Source organism: Schistocerca serialis, chromosome 9 (genome assembly GCF_023864345.2).
Source record: "Schistocerca serialis cubense isolate TAMUIC-IGC-003099 chromosome 9, iqSchSeri2.2, whole genome shotgun sequence".
Taxonomy (NCBI): Eukaryota; Metazoa; Arthropoda; class Insecta; order Orthoptera; family Acrididae; genus Schistocerca; species Schistocerca serialis.
This window is the reverse complement of record NC_064646.1, coordinates 51,480,541-51,505,988: the sequence shown is the minus strand read 5'-3', so window position 1 is coordinate 51,505,988 and position 25,448 is coordinate 51,480,541. Positions and strand designations below refer to the sequence as shown.

General features: G+C 43.3%; 1 protein-coding gene across 1 annotated transcript in view; it reads right to left on the bottom strand.

Moving 5' to 3' along the window:
* The window catches only part of LOC126418545 (cytochrome P450 6j1-like), a 119,063-nt gene that overhangs the window by 19,117 nt on the left and 74,498 nt on the right, over positions 1-25,448 (bottom strand). The window contains exons 4-5 of the mRNA XM_050085360.1: positions 13,808-13,938; positions 6,375-6,634 (exon numbers count right to left, since the gene is read on the bottom strand). Of these exons, the coding sequence (XP_049941317.1) occupies positions 6,375-6,634; positions 13,808-13,938 (391 nt within the window). The remainder of the gene's footprint in view (positions 1-6,374; positions 6,635-13,807; positions 13,939-25,448) is intronic.

Genomic DNA, 25,448 nt, shown 5'->3' with positions numbered 1-25,448 from the left:
ATACTGTAGGTAGATGAAGTCCACACTGTTGCTCTCTAGTTGCAAAATGAACCAGTTTTCCAGCATGTCCAGATACACATGTCCTCTAAGAGTCTTTTTGCAGAAGAAAAATGGACTGAAACATTGAACTGTGAGGCTGCAAAGAACACATTAACTTGTGGTGAATCATAAATGGGCTGCACGATAGCAAAGGGATTCTTTGTCTCCAAATTCACACATTATGTCTGTTCACTGTCCATTCACAAAAAATGTTGTTTCATGATTTAAGATGAGTTTCTCACAAAATCCATCCTCTTTCATAAGTTACTGCAACCGTGCTGAAAATTCAAAGTGCCCAACTTTGTCATCAGGCAGCAGAGCTTGTAGCAATTGCAAGTGGTAAGGCTTATGCTTCAGTCATTTCCTTAAGATCTTAAAAATGGTTGGTTATGGCTGCTTGCTCAGTTCATCAACTTGGGCTATGTGCAAAACTTGCCCACATGCGGTCAACCGTTTCTTCACTACTGCAGGCTGACTCGTTGATTTCTCCTTGCAGAGGCATCCTGAAGCTTTAAGTGGCACATACCATCACTGAAGGGAGTTGGCAGAATTCATGTGACTAGACTGCAGATTTCTTGGTAGGGAGGATGTAGGAAGTTATCTTGGAGGGAGAGACATCATCAGATGTAGAAGTAGCTTCGGATGTTCCCCAGGGAAGTGTGCTAGGATTCTTTGCAATTCATGTTAGTATACTAATGACCTTGTGGACAATATTAATAGTAACCTCAGACTTTCAGCAGATGATGCAAGTATCTATAACAAAATATTGCCTGAAAGAAGCCGCACAAATATGAAGTCAGATCTAGATAAGATTTCAAAGTGGTACAAAGACTGGCAACTTGTTTTAAATGTTCAGAAATGTAAAACAAAGTAAAAAACCAGTAGCTTATGGCTATACTATCAGTGAGGCACAATTGGAATCAGTCATCTCATAACAAATACCTGGGTGTAACACTTTGTGGGGCATGAAATGGAATGATTACGTAGGTTCCATTGTGGGTAAAGCAAGTGGTAGATTAGAATATAGTTCAAGTGTGTGGACCCATACCAAATAGAACTAACTGTAGATACTGAATGTATACAGAGAAAGGCAGCACAAATAGTTACAGGTTTCATCATTGGGAGAGTGTTACAAAGATGCTGAAGAAGCTGACTGGCAGACTCTTGAAGACAAAGAGATAAACTGTCAAAAGAAAGCCTACTTACAAAGTTTCAAGAACGGGCTTTAAATGATGTTTCTAGGAATATATTACAACCCCCATGTATTGCTCCTATAGGGATCATTAGGACAAGGTTAGATTAATTACATTACACATGGAGGCATTTAAACAATCATTCATCCCACACACTGTATGTGAATGGAATTGGAAAAACCCTAATAACTGGTACAGTGGGACATACCCTCTTATATACACTTTACAGTGGTTTGCAGAGTACAGATGTAGATGTAGATTCATGGTTGAGGTCTTCCCTGATGGTGATGGCGTTTTCTATCAGGATAATTGTCCTTGTCACAAGGCCAAAATCATGCTACAGTGGTTTGGGAGCATGATACCAACATCATTCTCTAACCATCTCTATGAGTCAATTCACAATGATATCTTGCTAACCAAATTCACCTGATCCGAACCCAGTGGAAAACATCTGGGATGCTCCAATGTCCAGCTCCACACCCACAAACCACAGGCGTGTAATTTACAGGAATTGTGTGACCTGTGCTTAGACATTTGGTGCCACATACCTCTGGAAGCCTACAAGGTTTTTTTGAATCCATCCCATACACAATTGCTAATGCATTTTGTTCTGGAGGCAGATGAATGTGTTATTAAGCAGGTGGTCATTATGGCAAGGTCCCTAAAGTTAAAAGAAAGAAAGAAAAGAGAGAGAGAAATTGCAAAATTTTTGCTCAATTCTGTCTTTGCATCAGAGTTAATAAATGCCAAGCATCCACTGTTGTCTTTCAGACTGACTATTCGGCCAGAGCCAGTATCGAGTTTAGCTGGGTTGGGTGGTGGAGACAGGAAGTAATGCCTGGTAAGATTTGATGAGTGAAAAACAATAGAGATGGGAATTAGAAAGGACTGCTGTAGTACAGAAAATATAATGACATGCTGATGAGATGGTTAGCACCTTTGCAGGGAGCATTATACAGAAGCTTTAGCAGAACCATGGAGGATCTTGATTAAGAGTAAAAGATAAATAAAGAAAGTAATGAGAGAGCTAGATTGGTGTGGTAATATAACAAGGTATTACTCGCCAAACCTGACTGACAATCCGGCCCTGGGGGCAGCACCATTTTGTTTACACCCAGCAAGCAAGGAGGGGACATAGGAATAGTGTACACTTACACTCCAGTACTCTTACAACTGGAGTGCTGTTACACGCTACACATCTTTACTTGCAACTCAATGAAGTGACTGTAGTATCTGGAATCAGACACAACCAGGAGGCAAGGCCAACCAGCTGAGTGCGGCAGTGATGAGTCACCAAAAACCACGGATGGACAAGAAATGCAACACAACAAAATGAGAGTGAACCGAACTGAGAGCCTTGATGCAGCAATATCAGGAACGAAACGATGATGAGTGCATTGGTCAATACAAGAGCACAGACCAGACACAACTGAGATCCCATGTGCTGTTATCTTTATAGTGCAGCTGTGAGAGCATAAAGGCTGCTGCAGGGGATGTGGCTCATGAATAGCACTGAGGCAGCAAATTTTAGGACCACCACCTAGCGGCTGTTGTCTCGGTCTGTGTGTTCTAGCAGGCTTTCAAGCTCATCAGGTCAGGATATTAGAGTGAGAAACAGAACTTACAGTATTTCTCACCTTAGCTGCTTTGCTGGCAGTTTTCGTAAAACTAGATTTCCCAATGTTGTCATTATTTTCCACAGCAACACCAAGATTAATCATTTGCTGTTTTAGACATGGATTATAATGCTGACTCTTTATCTGAATTTACGCCACCTGATTTCATTATACTTCCAGTTTCTTTGTCTGACAGAGTATCTGTCCTTCAATAGTCTCACACACTTTTTTGATGTGATCAAAGTAGCGTTACATAGAAAGGCTTGCACCAGGCATGGTGACGTGACAATCACTTATTAGTAACAAAGGCATCAGTTTTTATTTATTTGGGTTATAGAATAAGATGCTTGATGTATTACAGTTATGGATCTTATTCTTTGCAAGATCCCGCATCAGCTGTATAGGATTTAAGTCTAGATGGTATGGCAGCAGTAGATAAGGAACCATTTTCTTGCAAAATTTTTCAGGAGGGTAATGGTAAGAAGTTTGGTGTTCCTTAATTAATGCCAAAAGTTTGTCTTCTCTTGTCTTTATGCATTTTTCATTTTATTTTTATCCATTTGTACATGAAAGTTCAAAGTTTTCCTATTATAGTCTTATAGAAGAAATGACCATTAAACAAAATTATGCATTCACACCAGTGGTACATTGTCTGGCTCTGTTGTTTGACAAAACTCATTAGACACTGTCAGTTTTCAGCATTTATTCACAAAACAAAATGTGCATAGGGCATATTTGGCTGGGACCCCTTGCCGTCTGGGGCAAGTCATTTTATTCCACATCACTTTGGCAACTTGCGCATTGGTGATAAAGAAATGATGATGAGGACAACACAAACACCTAGTCCCATGTGGAGAAAATCCCTGACCAGACCAAGAATCAAACCTGGGCACCTGGGCACTGCGACTGAGAGTCAGCAGTGCTCAACAAAAGTCCATGAGCTGCTGACATTTGTTCACAGTCAAGTGGGTATGAAAAATAAGTGATGATATGCTTACTCAGGGACTTTTGAAATCAAATCCCATAGCTGGAACAGTTGTTCCTCAGGGCTTCTATGCTTGTCTTGTAGTCCATTTTTCGTGACAAATGCTGTCGAGTTTTTGCAGAGATTGTTTTCTTTGTGTTATTCACAATAGCACAGAAATTGTTACCTAATAATTCATTTATCTGTATCATCATTGAAATACTTATTATATATATTTTCCTTTTTCTGCTTTGGGGTAGATCCTTGAATACTGCTCCACTTGGCATCATGTACATCTTTCTGTAATTTGCACATCACAGACTTACTTAACTTTCACTTGTCAATATTTGCTTGCATCTTCCATTGCCTTCTCTGTTAGCATTATTACACCTTTTTGAGTCAGCACAGATCCGCAATTTCTTGTTTTATGTCTGCCAGCAGCTTACTGCAGACTTCTGTATTAGAATGCAGAATATTTCAACAAAGAGATGAAGTCTGTTTGCGAACAAATATCTGAAACTGATTTTATTATCAGCATCCAAAGTCAGAAAGGAGTAATTGTATTGAGAAGTGAGTGAGAAAAATCAAAGATCTCTGAAGAGGCCTCCCCTTCAAAGCTTATGTAATTTGAACTATATTGGTCTCCATCACATTTACTAAGTACTTTTATAACTAATATCTCAATCTATCTGTAATAATTGCTATTTTCCTAATTATTTATTGTGTGACATTGATAGCATTTAAATATTTTAAAGGGTTAATTAATTCATTCATTATGTTCTGGAGATCCCATCAAGGAGGGGAACCTCCACATGTCAGGAATGAGGCAAGGAACAGTATGAAACAAAATAAAACTGTAATTTTGTTGTCTGTAATATAGTTTAAATGGTGAAATTCGAATACTTTATACCCTGAAGAAAAACTGAAAACTTCTTGTGGATACAACGATCACTGAAGCATTTAAAGGCTGTGGAAAGACGAGTCATGCAAGAGAAAGTAGAGGCAGTCACGCCAGGCTACTTATGTTAATGTACACAAAAAATACATTGAGTAGTGCTAATCTACACACACTGGTAAGTATACAAATTGCTTCTAGATTATTTTATATGTGTATATGTATATTAGGTACCTGACTTTGCAGCCAAGGTCATTAAAGCACATCTGTGCAGTGGTGCTCTGCTTGGAGGTAAGCTGGTTTGAATCCAGGTGGTGGATGAAATTATCATTGCCAGTGTTTGGCCAACCAAGGGAGGAGAGGTTCCTGAACACAGTGTCCTAAATTAAGTTCCAGACCTCTCTGCAGTGTCTCATAGGGTGAGGGCGTGTGACGCTCTGGCGATACATCCGTTGGATGGGGACATTAAGCTTGGCAGGCCCCTCTGTGCCTCTGAAGAGCAGTAGGCTATGTGCCGGCACTGTCTTTCACCCTCTCCCTTCCCTACATCCACAACAACAGAAACCCAACACTACCCTGTACAAGCAATCACCACAGTCATCCATATGACACAGATATACACCTGACATTTCATAACAGGCCGGAAGAAGGCAACGGCAAATCACCTCCAGTAGGATCTTGCCATGACTGGCAATAGAGTGTCTGCTCCCCTCTGCTCATTCCTGAGTGTGGGACTATTTATTATGGATATTAGGAGAAAACAACTGCTTTGAATAAATCCACTACTCCTCCTCTTCCTACACAACTCAGTTCCCAGTTTTATCTAACATTTCAAACAAAGATTTTATGTAAGTTTACTCAGAACACTATCAGTTTTCTATATATTTGCAAAGTCTAGACCTATTTAATACAAATATTAGGGTTTAGGAGAATTTACATTTTTTAGTACGAATACGCTTATAAATTGTGGAAAGACTGGCTGATAAAGTATTACTTCACTTTATTTCTGAATCTTTCATGATTTTCAGTTCCCTGCCAGATGTTTACCAACTACCTTTTTGAGAATTTTGCTTCAGAGTATAAAACTCCATTCTGAACTCTGGATAGGGATGCTTTATTGACATGGAATTATTTTTACCTCTAGTATTGTACTGTGAATTTTACAGTTCATCCTAGATTCAATCTTGTTAATCACGAATATCATTAGCAAGTATATGCATTGGCATGTACTAGTTGCTTCTCACAACATTTGTGATGACACAGTCATGCATACGGCAATCTCTCCCATGTTGGATTCATGCATGAAAAGAAAATAACATAAATATTAATAATTTTTGTTATGGTACACTACACCTGTAAAGAATTACAATATTTTCAGCCACTGATGGGCAGCACAACTCAATTGCTCTTAGTTGCGAGGAGTCTGCACATGGCAATCTATGCATATTCTGAGAAACAGTATTTTCGTCAAGTATATTTTGTCTCTCATGTGTGTATTACCGTACTATGTTACCAAATTTTCTGTTATCTTCATGAAAAATTTTCTGAGTGGTTATTTCTTTGTGTATGAAATGTTCAATAGCTTTTAAGTTTGTTGTAAGATTTCACTGATTATCAGTAAATATGCAATACAGCCACTATAATCTATTATGCAGAGGAAAACTTACCTTACATACTACATCACGAATGAAGTTGTCTACTTCAGGCACTGAAATGCTGAGCCGCAAAAAATCCCTAAGTTTTGGTGCCAGAAATGCAAGCATCAGCTTGATATAGCGCCAGTTGCTGAAATGCATCTGTTGTTTCAGATTTACTCGTAACGGCGCTGTGTTGTCTCTCAGTGATTCACTCTCTATTCCAAGAAATGCCATTCCCACAATGTCAGTCATGAAGCAAGCTGACATTTCCCTTAACTCAATAACTGCTTCTGTAACAATGGAAACAAGTCCTGTAGCCTGCATGCAACACAATTAATAACTTTACCAGTGCTCAAGAATCTTCCAGTTCAGTAGTTCATTTCCTCTTAAAAAATGACAAAATTTCCTTACTGTACTGTGATTTAGAAATATTGCACTGTCAGTTGTATAAAGCATTATGAATTGTAAAGAGACAATTTATTTAAAATATGAAACACTCCAAAGTGGATACACATGATTAATGGTGTACATCTAGGTATCCAGCTGACTTGTTGTTTTTATTTTTGCACACTACTTTGATGACCAACCCTGTCCTCTTCTTCAGGTGCTGCATATGCCATCTTTTGGTGTATGATGGAGGTTACTTTGTGTACCAGTACCACTTCCCCAGTCACATTGTTTACCGGAAGAATGATTGCTGAGCTCAAATCTCTCTAATTTTAACTTCATGGTCTTTTCATGAGATATATGTAGGAGGAATAATATATTGGTTGACTCTTCTAGGAACATACACTCTTGGAACTTTACCAGTAGACCACACTGTGATGTAGAATGCCTCTCTAGTGGCATCTCCCTCTGTGGTTCGTTGAGCATCTCCATGAGGCTTTCATGCTTATTAAATGAACCTGTAACGAAATAAGCTGCTCTTCTTAGGATCTTCTCTAATTCCTTTATGAATCCTCTTTGGTATGTGTCCCAGAATGATGAGCAATATTCTAGTATTGGTTGAACAATTGTTTTATAAGCTACTTTCTTTGTTGATGGTCTACATTTCCTGAGGATTCTTCCAAAGAATCATGTCCGGTGTCTACCTTTTCTGCTATTAGTTTTTATTGGTCTTCCTGCTTCAAATCACTCTGTCAGGCTCTTAGATATTTTATAGAAGTGAGGTGGATGCTCAGGTGAGATACACCAAACACCACCTTATAATCAGTAGTTCATTTATTTACCTCTTCACACAAGTAAGGCTTACAGAGAACTGGATGGCGGAAGTAAATAAAGTTAATGTTTTGCTCAGTTCAAAGATGATGGTCAGATTGATACTGGTGTCGATCTCATCGGCGCCACATACCCCCCCTCCCAGTACAGAGTACTCCTGAGAGGCCGGGGGGACAATGGTGTCGGCAGCAGGGGTAGTCCACGGGGAGCCGAACCACGGTCAGCTTGACAGCGTCATCGGGGAGCTGTGTTGGTAGATGACGTGAAGGAAGGTCCGGAAACCGAACCTGGAAGTCTTTGAAGTGCTCCGGGCGTCGTACTGGGCATGCTGGTCGTGCGGTGACAGGTAGGCCAGCGGTTTTGCACAAAGCATGTCCAGGTCAACGTCGGGCGAGAGGGGAACACATTTAACCAGGTGGCAGGGAATGGCAGAGGTTGTGTCATGAGCACCGGATGAAGCGAAACATACGACAAACAGTGTGTCATTGCATAGTATTATAGAGATGTCGTGTATTATGTCCTGGGGGACAGGCAAAAACACCTTGAGCGAGGGCACATTCAAGATGGGGGGCATGAGAAACCTCGACAGGGCGAGGCAGGCGACGGGGGAGAGGTCGAAGGGGCCGGAGAAGGGCCTGACAGCGAGGGCGTGATCGTAGGTAAGCTCGACGTGGGGAGCATGTGATCACTCGATGGAGTGCATGAGACCGGAGCAGAAGGTGAGGTCAGAGAAGAGCTTGACGACTGGAGCTGGAAGTCACTCGACTGAGTTAGTAAGTCCGATATGGAGGGAGTGGTCAGAGCGTCGTGAGCCACGACAGTGAGTGGCGTGGTCGTGGCCTGAAGGGGGGTAGAAGCGGGCTCGACAAGAGCAGGCTTAAGTCTGTTGAGAGAGACTGTAACAGCTGAATCTTTTATCTGGATGTCATAGGTGTTGGCTGAGTGCCGGAGAACTTGGTACGAGTCGGTATATGGAGGCTGGAGGGGAGCACGGATAGTGTCATCTTGGAGCATGACGTACTCACAATTGTTCAGAGATTTCAGGACGTGAACCTTAGGGCGGGAATGGCTGGCAGGTGGTGGGATGTGGAGGTTGATTAAGTGGCGTCTGACGCGGTCCACGAAAGAAGGTAAGTCAGACTGAGGGAGAGAAGCGGAAGGGTTCACAAGTTCGCCAGGGAGAACAATGTTCTGGCCGAATATGAACTCGGCTATTTTGCCTTTGAGGTCTTCCTTATAGATCGCACGAATGCCGAGTAGCACAAGGGGAAGGACCTCCGTCCAAAGAGAGTCAAGGCTTCAAAGATCCGCCTTGAAAGTGTGATGCCAGCACTCAACTAGCCCGTTACTTTGTGGGTGATATGCTGTGGTATGGATGCGCTGGATGCTGCGAATGTTACAAATCTCGTTGAACAGGGCCAACTCAAATTGTCTGCCCTGGTCAGTCATAATGATAGCTGGACATCCGAAACACGATACCCACGACTCGATGAAGCTCAAGCAACAGTTTCTGCTGTGATATTGGGGAGGGGGACAGCCTCGACCCAGCGAATTGTTCGGACGATAGACGAGAGAACATAACGAAAGCTGTAAGGGGGGGGGGGGGGGGAGAGGGCCGAAAATGTCAATTTGAATATGCTGGAAACGCCCAGGAGGGATCGAAAAGGCGCCGAGGGGGGTGAAGTGTGCTCATGTACTTTGCAGCGTTGGCTCGCGACGCAGGAGCGTGCCCATTGGTGGCAGTCCTTGCTGTGATTTCTCCACACAAAGCGCTCCACTACAAGGTGGGCGGATGCACAAACACCGGGGTGGGCCAAATTATGCAGTGCATTGAAGATAGCTCAATGGAGCGTGATTGGGATGAGGGGGCAACATGCCCGTACTGTCGTCACACCAGATCTCACCAGAAATGCCAGGGAAGGTGGTGTGGACAAAGTGTAGTGAAGAGGTAGAGTCTGAAATCAGGTTTTGTTTGTCCTCGTCAGCGGGTTGGAGGTTATGCAGTTCAGAGAGGTCTAACAGCGAATGAATGGCGTCGACTCGTGAAAGGAAACCAGCAACTATATTGTCAGCACCCTTTATGTGCTTGACATCGGTGGTGAACTGAGATATGAAGTCCATGTATCTGAAACGGCGAGGAGGCGGGCCAGCTGGTGGGTTTGAAATGGCCGCAGCCAGGGGTTTGTGGTCCGTTAATACATACAAAGGGCGTCCCTTAATGTCGGTCTTAAAATGCTTGATCGCTTCGTAGACCATGAGCAACTCCCTGTCAAACGCGGAATATTTCCGTTGTGCATTGGTGAGAAGAACTGCAGAGGCGAAGTTTGGCCGTTGACTGTCTGACTAAGGACAGTACCTATGGGGATGAGGTTGCACGATGGTGCAGGCCTTGGCAAGAAGATTTTTGAGGGCAGTGGAGGAGTCAGTCATAGCAGGGGTCCATGGAACGGGCCGAGATCCAGAAGTGTTGGTGCCTGCCAAGGAGTCCGTCAGTGGAGCCTGAATCTCTGCAGCCCGAAGTATATGACGGCGATAATAATTAACTGACCCCAGAAAGCGCCAGAGCTCTTTCAATGACGAAGGTCTGGGTAGGTTTAGTATTGTTTGTACTTTGTCAGGGGGAAATCAAATGCCATCGGCAGAGACCCGAAAACCAAGAAAAGTGACAGTGGGTTGATGTAGCTGTGATTTGTCCTGGTTGGTCACGATGCCAGCTGCCGCGAGAGTGTCCATAACAGTTTGCACATGTCGGATGTTGTCCTCGACAGAGGAGCTGAACACAAGAATGTCATCAAGATATGCAAAGCAGAATTTTAGGCCGAACAGTACTTCGTTGATGAAGCGTTGCCAGGTCTGGGTTGCTTTTTTAGCCCAAATGACTTGTGTCAAAACTGAAATAACCCCATTGGGGTGGTGATTTCTGTCTTCTCCATGTCTTCAGGAGCCATGGGGATCTGGTGGTAGGCCCATTTGCAATCAATGACAGAGAATGTGGTTACACCTGCGAGGGAACTGGTAAAGTCGGCAATGTTGGGAATGTGGTAGGTGTCCATAATTGTTCGTGCATTTAGTCGATGGTAATCTCCGCACATGCGCCAGGACCCGTCTTTCTAGGGTGTCATATGAATGGGCATAGACCAGCTACTGGCAGAGGGTTCAATGACGCTGGAGCTTAGTAGTTCAGAAATATCTGCTTTTTAAGGTCGGAGAGGCGCTCGGGACAAAGTCAACGTGGTTTACTGGAGATCGGGGGGCCCTGGCATTAGGTGAAGCTTGTGAAACGTGCTGTTGGTGAGGACGGAAATGTTGTTGGCGACACGGGAGTCGGTTTGTTTACAATGTGAGGTGGGCGGGGCAGGCGAGGCGAGGTCGTGGTGTTCGGAGCCACTCGGCGCATCCGGCTGGAGCTGAGGCGGCAAAGTGTCCCAGGAGTCAACATGATAAGATGGCCGCCGGCCCGAAGCAGTGGCACCGTGGTTGGGTGAGCTCAATAGAGCTCGTGAAGCGTTAGTGAGTCCATTGTCCAAGGGTGGGGCCTGTGGCAGCACAGTTGCGGGTGAGACGCTTGGCACAAGTGCACTGTTTGTGTTGTCAGTGGCGGTAGCATGGCGGCGCACAGGAGCCGAAGCTGTATAGCTTGAGGTGCGGCCGCGAGGGGCGGGGTAGGAGCCATCAGTTCGGGAACACGTTACGCTGATTGCGCATGCGCACTTGTGTATGGCCGAGTGTCAAAGACTACCGTGTTAGGGGGGGCATGGTCCTGTGGAAATGTCAGTACATGTTATGGTAGACTTGATAGCACAGTTGCGAGGGGTAGCGGGAGGTAAGCATACGGAGGCTCAAATGCTGGGACTACAAGCAGATTCGACACACTTACTGACCTTGCTTTGTCCTTGTTGCAGTGTCTGTAATTCCTTTGCTGTGTCGGATAGCTGGAGCTGAGTTTCGTGGAGCTGGAGGGAGAGCTCAAAGTTTTCCTTGCATAGGCGAGCGACGTGTTCAAGTTTGACAAGGCACTTGTGCGTGGTGTCTTGTAATGTCGTCGACAGAGATGAGCATGTACGGTGAGATGAGCCCGGACCGATGTGTCAGGGGGTGGTTTGCTCGATGGAGCACAGGGGAAGTGAGTTTTGGACGGGTAATGAAACACGGTGTTTCGCACTAGGTCTGGTGAAAGTTTGTGGTGTCGCAAGAAGTCAATGCCTAGTATAGGTTCCTCAATATTGCACACTGAAAAAGTCCACTCGAGTTTGCAGTTTGCGGAGAGCGAGACGACATGGGAGGTTTAACCCGAGCATTGTAGTTTACTAGAATTCACAACTTGCAGTGAAGTATGATGAGGGCCGATGCTCGACGACACTAAGGATGTAGGCAGCAGCGAAACATCGGCTCCTGTGTAAACTAGGAAAAAGTATCCCGACGAAATGTCTTTAATATAAAGTCATCCGTAATTATCCGATTGTCCCCAGACAGAATAGAGCACTGGGAGCTGCCTGTCATGTTTTGCACAGGAGGCGGCACCTGGACCTACCTGCGATTTGCGTTTGGTAAGCAGCAGGGTGGTCTGCAGTTCTGTGCTGCCTCACCAAACCGTGTGTGGAAGTAACAGTACGGGTAGTGTGGCTGCATTTCCTGTGGAAAGTTCATTGCCAGAGGCGGTGGCCGAGGTTTGGAGGCCGCAGCCGGTTCAGTTGCAGGAGGGGGCGTGACCGAGGGTGGAGCCGGTGACGTCCCAGTTGCTTGTTTACTGCTTCCCCTGAGCGAGCGGAACGGTCAGTACAGTGTGGCCCCGGCCGCGTCCGGCTGCGGGACGAGGAGCCTGAACCTGAGACTTGCCAGGTAGGCAGTGGCTGGCGAAATAGAGCAGTGATGCCTCATGTAGCTTGTCAGCAATTGTCATTTGTTGCTCGACAGGTTTGGGAGACCTCTGAGCCAGAGCAAAGCAGATGTGGGGAGGTAGTTTACCTGACCGTATGGTGAGGAGAGCTGTGTCAGAGAGTAGATCGTCGCTGACCAGGGCCCATAGCCGTCTCCAAAGTTGTGAAGGGTTGTCGTTGCCTAGTTGCTTGATGTGGAGCACTTGCCATATTGCTGTCTCAGTTGAGCCCGCAAGCCGATGTAGAACTGTCTTTTTGGCAAGAGTGTACCGCTTAGCTGAGTCTGGGGCATCGACCAGATCAGCAATCAAGTCCTCCTGGTCGTGCAGGTGGGTGATGAGGCACAGAAACCTGGTTGATTCGTCGAGTTTGAAATGGTCAAACACTTCGTCCACAATTTTGAACCAGGTTGTTGCCCTGTCGGGATTGAACGGCAGCAGCATTTTGCTACAATTTTCCGAAATTGCAACTTCTCTGTATTCAATCGCATCATCCATGCAAAGCCTCATGGAAATTCTGACATTATTCACAAGGTCATTTATACTTATTGTGAAAAGTAATGGTTCTATATACTCCCTTGTGGCACACCTGACGTTAAGTTTACTGCTCAGGACTTCTTTCCACTCAGAATGACATGCTGTGTTCTGCTTGCTAGAAACTTTTTGTCCAGTGACACATCTCTTCTGATTTTCTTACACTCATATTTTGTTCATTAGGCCGCAGTGTGGAACTGTAACAAATGCCTTCTGCAAGTCAAGCATCGGGAACTCCAACCAGGCAGCAAGTACACAGAATTGCACAAATCATAGTACTTGAAGAGGATGAAATATTGTGTGAAACAAAAATTGTCTTACCATTATATAATCTATCTGAAACCTTCCAGTGTCTCCAGGCCTCTTCTATATATACAACCTTCTTTCACGATTCTTAAAACAAGTGTCAGCTATGATAAAGTTATGCTCTGTGCAAAATTCTGCAAGGTGGCTTCCCCTTTCGTTCCTCACCCCCATTCCACATTCACCTACTACATTTCCTTCTCTTCCTTTTCCTATAGTAACCCTCCAGTCCCCCATGACTACTAAATTTTCGTCTCCCTTAACTATCTGAATAATTTCTTTTATCACATCAGACATTTCTTCAATCTCTTCATCATCTGTTGAACTAGTTGGCATATAAACTCGTTCAGGCAGTTATAAAATCAAAATTGATGGTATTTCATTATTTAGAAAGTATTCAATATATGTGAAAGAAAAAGTTGGCAGAGGAAAGAATGATAATTGAAACAGAGCTGTCCAGAAATTAAAGAAGAGGATAAAATGTGCCCAAAAAGTGAATAGAATCTAATTTGCCAAAACAATAATCCCATACCTGTGTGCTTAGCTGCAGCAGTTTCCACATACAATGTCAGTTGTCTGCTGATGTAATCCACAACATGAAACAAGTTCCTCATGTTTCGTAAGGTGAATGTCGGTGTTAGTCTCATGCGTGTCTGCCTCCACCTGTGTGACAAGATTTTATATAATAAAGTCTTTATAAGTACTTTGAAAGCTACTGAAAAACAAGGAAGTATTTTCTGTTTCTGAGAACTTACCGTTTTCAAAGTGACATAAAGAAGAATCAGTTTTAAGATGTGTTTTGTCAAATTTTAAAGGTGACTGAACTTACACTTCTGAAAACTACACCAATATTAAATTTGTAAGCAAAATGAGTATTTGCTATTACATTAAAAGTGTATGATAAAGCAATATATGTCACTTAATAGCATAGCCCACATTATACATATTGGCAATGTGTATTGAATTTGAGTGAGGCAGTACAATGTTTAACACACTGGATTTTGAAAAAAATTACATCAAATACCTGTTTTTCCATCTAAATTTATATTTTTCATAGCTTCACTAAATCAAAATCAACAGGAGTATTTATTGATCAGTCAAAAGCTTTTGACATGGTGGATCATAAGATTCTGCTGTCAAAGCTTGAAAAGTGCACAAGGTACATCCAACAGTTGATCCACTTCCTTCCTAAGCAATCATAAGCAAGCAGTGAATGTCAGTCACACCTTCTGATCCTTTTGTACATTAACCATCTAAGCTTAGATGCGGATGCTCATAAAATGATCATTTAAAGATGACACTACCTCACTTTTATTAAAATGGAAAGTTATGGAAGAATTACCAAAATCGGAAAACACTGTCACACTGGGCACAGAATAAAAACATTTTAATAAATAGTAAAAAAAGTATCACACTACAATTTCACAATACTCTGTGCAAGGATATATACATCCCATTTCCCTCTATCAATTACGAACTAGTTTGTAACGTTACAGAAATCAGATTCTGGATTATCACGGCAAATCAGTGTAAAATGGAATAAGCATATAAAATATCTAAATCCAAAATTGAGCAAGACCTGGTACATTTTTTGCTCACATAAGTCCTGCTGTATTAGAAAACAGCAAAGAGTGCATATCATGCCTACTTTTATTCTCGTCTTAAATATGGGGTCATATTTTGGGAAAACTGTAGAGGAATTCCCACCACATTCAGATTGCGAAGAAAGAGCTATTGCAGTCATATTAGAGTGCAAATCCAGAGACGTAAATCACTGTTTAAGATCTCTGGTATTCCTTCTCTACCATGTATCTACATTACTGAAGAATGAAAAAACTGATACGGATGGCCTGGGGAAGATCAGTTTGGGGTCCGGAGAAGGTAACACCCCATTACAAGGTAGGTGGCAGAAGAGCAAACCTATGTACATAGCATTTGTAGATTTAGAGAAAGCTTTTGGCAATGTGGAGTGGACTACACTCTTTTTGTAATTTTGTAGGTAGCAGGGATAAAATACAAGGAGCTAAAGGTTATTTACAGGTTGTGTGGAAACCATACTGGAGTTACAACAGTCAAAGGACGTGAAAGGGAAGGCATAGCTGAAAAAGGAGTGAGATAGGGCTGTAGCCCATCCCCAATGTTATTCAGTCTGTACATTAAGACATTGAGCAAACTGTGAAGGAAACGGAGGAGAAATTTGTAAAAGGAATTAAAGTTCAGGGAGAAGAAATTACAAACTTTGGCATTTGCCAATAACATTGTAATTCTGTCAGAGATGGATAAAGGCTTGGAAGGGCAATTGTACAGAATAGATAATGGCTTGAAAAGAGATTGCAAGATGAACATCAATAAAAATAAAACAATGGTATTGAATGTAGTCGAAGTAAATCTGGTAATGCTGAGGGAATTAAGTTAGGAAAGGAGACACTAAATGCTGTAAATGAGTTTTGTTATTTGGGCAGCAAAAGAACTGATTATATCCAAAGTAGGGAAGATGTAAAATGTAGAGTGGCAATAGCAAGAAGAGGGATTCTGAAAAAGAAGGATTTGTTAATGTCTGGCATAAATTTAAATGGTAGAAAGTCTTTTCTGAAAATATTTGTCTGCAGTGTAGCCTGGTATGGTGAAACATGGACAATATACAAATCAGACAAGGAGAAGATAGAAGCTTTTGAAATGTTTTACTATAGAAGAATACTGAAGATTAGATTGGTAGATTGAATAACAAATTAGGATGTACTGAACTGAATTGAAGAAAATTGAAATTTATGGCACAATTTGACTAAATGAAGGGGTTGGTTGACAGGACAGATCCTGAGGGCTCAAGGAATTTTCAATTTGGTAATGGAATAAATTGTGGGAGATATAAATTCTAGGGGGAGACCAACGCTGGAAAACAACAAGCAGGTCCAAATGGATGAAGTTACAGTAGTTATGCAGCAGTGATAAGGCTTGCACAGGATAGTGACTGCTGATATCTGGTGTTTATCAGAGTGCTGACGTGGCAGTGTGTTAGACATGATGTATATGAAGATACCAGACACTGCTGGTGTAATGTAAACAGGCTTTAGTGAGGCCCCACTGAGGAGGTCCAACAGTGACAATGCTTATACAACAGGGAACAGGGACCTTCACCGGATGCAGGGTCTCTGCCCCCAGGCACTGCTTTGACCCCCAGTGTTGGTGCACTGTCTACTACAGGCAGCAGTGTTGAACTGAAGTCACAGCTAGTTGCTCCATCAACTGGAGGACTAAATATATATATATATATATATATATATATATATATATATATATATATATATATATATATATATATATAAAAAAACAAAGATGATGTGACTTACCAAATGAAAGTGCTGGCAGGCAGGTCGACAGACACACAAACAAACACAAACATACACACAAAATTCTAGCTTTCGCAACCAACGGTTGCCTCGTCAGGAAAGAGGGAAGGAGAGGGAAAGATGAAAGGATTTGGGTTGTAAGGGAGAGGGTAAGGAGTCATTCCAATCCCGGGAGCGGAAAGACTTACCTTAGGGGGAAAAAAGGACGGGTATACACTCGCACACACACACATATCCATCCACACATATACCATGGTATATATACATATACATATGGTATATGTGTGGATGGATATGTGTGTGTGTGCGAGTGTATACCCGTCCTTTTTTCCCCCTAAGGTAAGTCTTTCCGCTCCCGGGATTGGAATGACTCCTTACCCTCTCCCTTACAACCCAAATCCTTTCATCTTTCCCTCTCCTTCCCTCTTTCCTGACGAGGCAACTGTTGGTTGCGAAAGCTAGAATTTTGTGTGTATGTTTGTGTTTGTTTGTGTGTCTGTCGACCTGCCAGCACTTTCATTTGGTAAGTCACATCATCTTTGTTTTTAGATATATATTTCCTATGTGGAATGTTTCCCTCTATTATAACTATATATATATATATATATATATATATATATATATATATATATATATATATATATATATATATATTTTTTTTTTTTTTTTTTTTTTTTTTTTTTTTTTTGTCAGGTAACACCTGAAGCCATCATCCTGACCATCCACATCACTAGATGCTACCAGTGACCTGCCACCTGACTTTGGGCTGCTGAACCTACAACCCTACCAGGTAGGACACAGGTGACCTTCACTGATTTTCCTCAATGATCAGCTGCAGAGGTTGGTGCTTCCTAGACTTCTTCACACTGAATCATCTGGAACCAGATTTTCAACTGTTGGTTTTACGTGTCATCCAGATGGAGTAGGGATTTAGTCTTTTTTCCATATAAGCCTTTGCAAACCCTGGTCTGGTTCCGAATCTCTGCTTAAAAATGCAACACACAAGTTTTTAAAGTAAAGATACTCACACACAGACAAATATCACATATTTCTCCCCTGGGTTAAATGTTGCTTAGGGCGACAGGAGGGGCACCTTGTCAGAGTACAAATATAAAATAATTTTTGAATTTTAATGTGCTTTCATAGCTGAGTGATCGGCACGCTTGACATTTCCAACATTGTCAACGATTTTTCCTTGTTGGGAGAAGAGGGTACATGCAAGATTGTAAAGTGATCAGGAACTCTTGAAGTACTGTTGGCTCAGTTATGTGACATCCAGGAGAGTGTGTCATAATCTCCTGTCCATCCATAGCAACGTCTAATAAAATCTGAGCCAGGAGATCACACAGTTTTTGATCCTTAAAATGTGTTATATAGGCGCTGATTATGGAATTATGGAGTTTATTTAAATTTTACCAAAAGTTGGATGGTCAATTTTCCATCATTTACTCCCCCTCCCCCCCCCCCCCCCCCCCCCCATCTCTCTCTCTCTCTCTCTCTCTCTCTCTCTCTCTCTCACACACACACACACACACACACACACACACACAAACAAACAAACAAACAAACAAACACACACAGGCTAATGCTATAACTACAAGTAGCCAGAAAACAGGAGAGAGTGATGACGCAAGGCGAGAAGACTGCCTGCGGACAGGACTCAAATCCATGCCGGAGTCAAGCAACAGGGCTGACCCAAAGGTGAACCCAACACAATAGGAGTAAGTCAATAGGAACTTATGCATCCATGATGTGCAATGAACTTTCAACACAACACTCTCAAAAGGTCAAGTATGAGCCACAGTCCAAATTGAGACCAAAGAGGTTAACCAATATCAAAACGAAGTTGTCAATGAGAAGTCAGTAGTACGGTGGAGACAGTAAAGAATGCTATCAGACAAAGTACACGATTGACTGAGTGGTCAAGGTGTGGCGGATTTATGCCGGCCATGAGGGTCACTGTTGTCCAGTGTATTCATGTGGCGAGACGGTGGCACACTCACTAGGTGAAAGCAGCACTGTGGCAACACTGCCCTCTATCGTCCATTAACATCCATTTGCTCTGGTAGGCATTCAGCTTCCATGCAGTCCGATACCAGGTCCCTCCCCTCCCGAAATGGGTGCATACGGACAGAAACACCCTGGACAGTGTCTCGGAAGGTAAAATGAAGGTAAGCTTGAAGGTGCAGTCTCATTGACTGCAGGCTGTCAGAAGGAAGTGTAGTTGGCAGTGTTCATTGGATCAGTGCTGGAGATGGGCATGCCAGGGGGCACCACTGATCCACAGGGAGCCAGAGGAGAGAGCCGGGGCAACAGTGGGACATCAGCAGCAGCCAGCTGGGTCTCTGGCTGTTGTGTTGCATTGGCACCAGAAGGCAGTGGAAGATGGGGCTGCGGAGGGGAAGCTTGTGTCCCAGGCCAAAGCTGGTTGTAGTGATGGAGCTCAAGCCCCTTCTGCATCTGGACAAACATACTTCGCCGCCAATGGATGGGCATCACTGTTTCTGTTATCCAAGCCTCAGCACTCCCATAGGAGCATGCCCACACTGCTGTGCTGGGGGTGTAACACCAGGAGGGATGTGAGTGATGTTCCAACAGTGACAGTGTCAGCAGATTAAGCAAGATCCAAGGCTAGTGACTGTGGAGGAGCTCAGTGGTGCTATGATTGTTAAACGGTGTGAAAACAAAGTAATGGCTGCCATAGTGGCAGAGGATTCAATAGCCTTCTTCATCAGCTGCTTAGAAGTACAGACCATCATTCAGCTTCACCATTGGAGGGAGGGTGCAATGAAGGGCTACAGATGTTTTTGATGCCATTGGCACTAAAGAAGTCCTTAAATGCAGAGGCCATAAATTGTGGGCTATTGTCAGAGAACAATGTGCGAGGCAGCCAAAACTTGAGCTAAGGTGGTAATGGTGGCCTCGGTTGTGTTGGGTATCGTGCATATGACACAGGGGTACTCTGAATAAGCATCCACAATGAGCAACCACATATATCCCAAGAATGGGCCTGCAAAATAGAGACGTATGCAGTCCCAAGGGAGGCGAGGAGTAGGCCAGAGGGCAAGGACTGAGGGGGTGCTGCGTGGTGCTGGGTGCGTGCTGCATGACTGTGGACCGTCTTTTTGATGTCGGCATTGGTCCCAGGCCAGTGACATGGTGGCATGCCAGCGTCGTCTTGTTGGACGTGACCCAATGACCCCAGTGGAGTAAACTCAATACCTGATGGTGCAGTTCTACTGGAATGACCACTCAATGTGCATCCATCTGAGTATCTGAAAAGATGACATCATCCACAACCGAGAGTTGGTGAGAAAGCTGTTTCCGAGTGTGGAGCCCTGTCATCAACTGACTAGTGAGATAATGGGGCCAGCCATGGTTTACGTAGTGAATAACCCATTGCAGGGTGGAGTCCCAGTGCATTGCAACAGCAGCACACATGGATAAGGGGGAAACTGCCCAGTTATGTTGTCATTTAGTACTGATGTGGAAGAGGAGGACCTCCCGTTGCTCAAAATCAGGGTCGGGGCTGGTCAGGAGACAGGACACTGGATCAGTATTAGAATACTGGGCTGTCAGATTGTATCAGATAGTATAGTTGTGGGCACTGAGGAACAACGCCCAGCACTGGAGGCATTGGGCTGTTCATTCTGGGTAGTTGGAACATGGCCTGAATAATGCCACCAATGGCGTGTGGTCCGTAATTAGAGAGAACTGCAGCTCAAAAATGTAGACGTGAAATTTTTTGACAGTGAATGCTCTTGCCAAGGCTTCCTTTTCAATCTCAGAACAATTGCGCTATGCCAGGGCCAGGGTCCCTGCAGCTTCGCAGCATCCTGTTAGGACCCCAAATCAAGTTGAAAGAGAGGTGAAAAAGCCGTGCAGAGGTCATTGAGTTCCTGGAAAGGGACCACAGTTGAAGCCACCTCGAATTCATCTGAGATAGAAAATCCAAATGCCGTGAAGGTGTCAAGGCCAAAAATGTTGGTAGCTGCTGGATGGTCAATGACAAAGAACATTAAAAAGCTCAGTGACATATTTGTAAGTTTGTAAGTTATCCGTGAAGAGGAATTGCACCATCTCCATAGCCCACCAAAATACTTGCGGATGGGGACAAGGCGTGAACACAGTTGGACAAAATTCAATCAATAATTGGTCAAAGAGATGGTGACCCCAGTGTTCACCTGAAAACAGTTGTCTTGGTGGGACATGTGAAGTGCGAGAAACAATTTCTGCATGAGGGGGTCACCCTGGTGGACTACAGTCTGCAGCGTGTGTATTGTGTCCTGGTGTGGTTGTGGTTGTGGTGCTGGATGTGAACAGGCCATATAACTGTGACATACTGAGCAGAGTTGACCCTCCTTGCCACAGTTTGTACAGGTCACCCAGCAATATGGACAGTCTGCTCAGAAGCGAGAGGAAAAACACTGAGAGCACAAAGGGTGTGGCCTCCGTTGCCATCATCGAGGGGCGACTGGAGGCTCAGAAGTCATAGAGACATCGGACAAAAATGAATCATGACGTTGCTGCAACGTGGCAGCAGTCATTCTATGTTTATGATGCTGGGGTGGCACACATGTTGGTGTGTCAACTGCCACCTTTTGCGGCCATGCTGTGAGTTGTTAGTTAGCTGCCTGAGCAATTTTGAATGAATGAGAGATGCACAAGATGTCCTCTAATGATGCGTTATCCGGTTGAAGCACCACATACGAAATCATGGAGGCAGCATAGGAAGCTTTACAGTCCTGATTAGCGCAACTAAAATCCCATTTTCAGCTGAGTCCTTGCAAGTCAGTAACAACAGGGTACCACTAGGAATGATAATCAGCAGAACACATATCTCCTGAAGGGAGAGGGTGACAAGGTCAGACAGAGGTGCCAATTTTCAGTGGAGAAAAATGAAAGTTATTAGACAAAGTACATGACAGGTCATGTAGTTGCAGTACTTACGCCAGTGCAAGGGACAATGTTGGTTCATCTGTTCGGGTGGTGAGACAATGGCGCACTCACTAGGTGAGTGCAGGGCTGCAGCAACACTGCCCTCTGCCATCCATTGAGGTCCATTTGCTCTGCCAGGCATTCAGCTTAAGTGCAGCCCAATACCAGAGTTAAAACCATGAAGCTTCCTATTGTGAAATAAAATGTGGGTCAAGTTCCGATCTAAACTTTGTCAAAGGATGAAAAATATCTGTTAAAGCAGGGCTGGCCATGGCGCGCCAAACTTCACGAATGCAGTATGTGTGGGCCACTTGTCACCCAGCTTTGCTTGGTCCTTCTTGGAAGCCCATGGAATGGTGCAACATTCCATTTAGCTTTGCAGTGCATCATTTTTTGGCCAGAGAGCTCTCTGATTCACCAGAATCTTGCTGCCAGTGCTGTTTAAAGTTGACTAGTTGTTTGTGGTATAAAGGAAATTCACAGGTCCAATGGCTGCTTGCACAAAAAGAGGCTGTCTAGTGATCTATTGTAACAACCCTTGAAAATGAATGGGAATGACAGAAGAGAAGGTTGAAAATTCTCAGTTTGCATAATGACAGGTAACTGAATATTTGCTATGAAATAACATTACAATACCATGAAAAAAAAATTTAAAGATTTAGTTGACAATCAAAGAGCAAAAAATTATGTTTGATAGATGGGATTCATTGTTCTGTATATAAAAAAGCACATTGTGTTAAATTTGCAGGTCTGGAGCATGTGAAGGAATTGGTCGTATGAACAATAAAATTTCTGAACTTGCACACATTATTCTATTGTCAGTTGCAACCATTTTCAGTGGAACTGCAGAAAGAGGATGGAGATATCATGTATTAGTACATATTACATTGGTTACATCAAAGGGCATGCCTGTAACTATTTTTTTATTTAAAACTTGCTATTGTTGATTGATGAAGGAAAAAGGAGAGCAGGGATAAGAATTAGAGCATCCGTAATGGACTGCAGACGTTGCATTATAAGTGGACGTGACTACACACTGCCCACAGTAAGCCATTGTGGGGTAACATCTTTCTAGTTTGATAGGGGTGCATTTGAAATAAAATCACGTTGTAGAAGGGACACATTCTAACAAAGACAGTTCAGTTCCCTAAGCTCACTGCCATTAAAGAAAACATGAGATTCAAAGAATTCATTGTGATTGACAGAATGACAATGGTAGTTTTATAATGATTTGGAGGACAGTGTCAGTCTTACATCTGTTTCTGTGCTGTTTTTGATATCTTTTGCCATTTCAGTTGAAAGCACCCCTGTGCATATCCTGATGTGACTGATCTGCAATGTAATTCCAGTTTTAATGACAAATATTTTTACATTAAAATTGTCCAGGGTGTCTACACTGCTTTCCTCAGGTAGAATTTCCAAGTGTTCATAAAGAGGCTGCAAAAGTGCTACAATATTTTGATTGACATATTTGTGTAAGAGTTATGAAACTAAATAGGTCACGATTGCTTGATAATGTGAGTAAAAAATTCTTTGACATTGTCTGTGTCTGTCCATGAGCCAACAGCTGTACCAGATAAAAATTGTATTATGTCTTTGCATACCAAAAATAAATAATACTGAAAATTTGTTTTGTTTGTGACCTTCGCAGGTACCGGGCACAGTTGGACCACCCTCTCCCCAAGGGGAGTGGCGCATTCAATGGTGTTCGTGTCACACAAGGCAGATGGTGAATGTGGAGGCTGGCCATGTGGCATCGCCTGCTCTGCCTGTGAGTGGACATGTGGCCACTCCTTTCGCAAAGTCCGAGCAGGCACACAGGGGGAGGGCTTTATTAGTGATTGGGAGCTCCAATGTTAGGCGGGTGATGGAGCCCCTTAGGGAAATAGCGGAAAGGTTGGGGAAGAAGGCCAGTGTTCACTCTGTCTGCTTGCCGGGGGGTCTCATCCGAGATGTGGAGGAGGCCCTGCCGGCGGCGATAGAGATCACTGGGTGCACCCGACTGCAAATTGTTGCTCATGTTGGCACCAATGAGTCCTGCCGTCTTGGTTCAGACGTCATCCTCAGTTCATACGGGTGGTTGGCAGCGTTGCTGAAGGTGGAAAGCCTTGCTTATGATGTGGAATCTGAGCTAACTTTTTGTAGTGCCATTACCAGAACTGATCGCGGTCCTCTGGTTTGGAGTCTAGTGGAAGGCTTAAACCAGAGGCTCAGATGATTCTGTGGAGATCTGGGGTGCAAATTTCTCAACCTCCGCTATGTAAGGTCACCCTGAATAGGCCAGGCATGCACTACACACAGGAAGTGGCTACAAGGGTAGGAGAGTATGTGTGGAGTGCGCATGTGGATTTTTTAGGTTAGAGCATTCGCTCCCTAGGCCCGACAAGATGCCTCCTGATACGCAACAAGGTAACAGTAGGAAAAACGCAACAGGGAATGACAATATTAATGTGGTAATAGTAAACTGCAGGAGCATCTATAGAAAGGTCCCAGAACTGCTCTCATTAATAAACGGTCACAATGCCTACATAGTACTAGGGACGGAAAGTTGGCTGAAACCAGATGCAAACAGTAATGAAATTCTAAACTGAGATTGGAATTTATACTGCAGAGACAGGCTGAACAGTGGAGGGGGAGACGTATTTATAGTGATAAAAGTGGAATAGTATCGAAGGAAGTTGACGGAGATCCGAAATGTGAAATAATTTGGGTCAAGGTCACGGTTAAAGCAGGCTCAAACATGGTAACTGGATGTCTCTATAGGCCCCCTGGCTCAGAAGCTGTTGTGGCAGAACTCCTGAAGGAAAATTTGGAAAATATTTTGAGTAGATTTCCCCACCATGTTATAGTTTTGGGTGGAGCTTTTAATTTAACAGATACAGACTGGGAGACTCAAATGTTTATAACGGGTTGCAGGGACAAAGAATCAAGTGAAATTTTTTAAGTGAATTATCTGAAAACTACTTGAGCAGTTTAACAGGGAACCAACTCGAGGCAATAACATATTAGATCTTCTGGTGACAAACAGACCTGAACTATTTGAAACAGTTAATGCAGAACAGGGAATCAGTGATCATAGAGTGGTTACAGCATCGATGATATCAGCCATAAATAGAAATATTAAAAAAGGTAGGAAGATTTTTCTGTTTAGCTAAAGTGACAAAACGCAGATTTCAGAGTACTTGACGGCTCAACACAAAAGTTTTATCTCAAGTACAGATAGTGTTGAGGATCAGTGGACAAAGTTCAAAACCACCGTACAATATGCATTAGATGAGTATGTGAAAAGCAAGAGCATAAGAGATGGAAAAGAGCCACCATGGTACAACAACCAAGTTAGAAAACTGCTGCGGAAGCAAAGGGAACTTAACAGCAAACATAGACATAGCCAAAACCTTGCAGACAAACAAAAATTACACGAATCAAAATGTAGTGTGAGGAGGGCTATGCGAGAGGCGTTCAGCAAATTCGAAAGTAAAGTTCTGTGTACTGACTTGGCAGAAGATCCTAAGAAATTTTTGTCTTATGTCAAAGCGGTAGGTAGATCAAAACAAAATGTCCAGACACTCTGTGACCAAAATGGTACTGAAACAGAGGATGACAGACTAAAGGCCAAAATACTAAATGTCTTTTTCCTAAGCTGTTTCACAGAGGAAGACTGCACTGTAGTGCCTTCTCTAGATTGTCACACAGATAACAAAATGGTAGATATCAAAATAGATGACAGAGGGATAGAAATACAATTAAAATTGCTCAAAAGAGGAAAGGCCACTGGACCTGATGGGATACCATTTCGATTTTACACAGAGTACGCGAAGGAACTTGCCCCCCTTATTGCAGCGGTGTACTGTAGGTCTCTAGAAGAGCGTAGCATTCCAAAAGACTCGA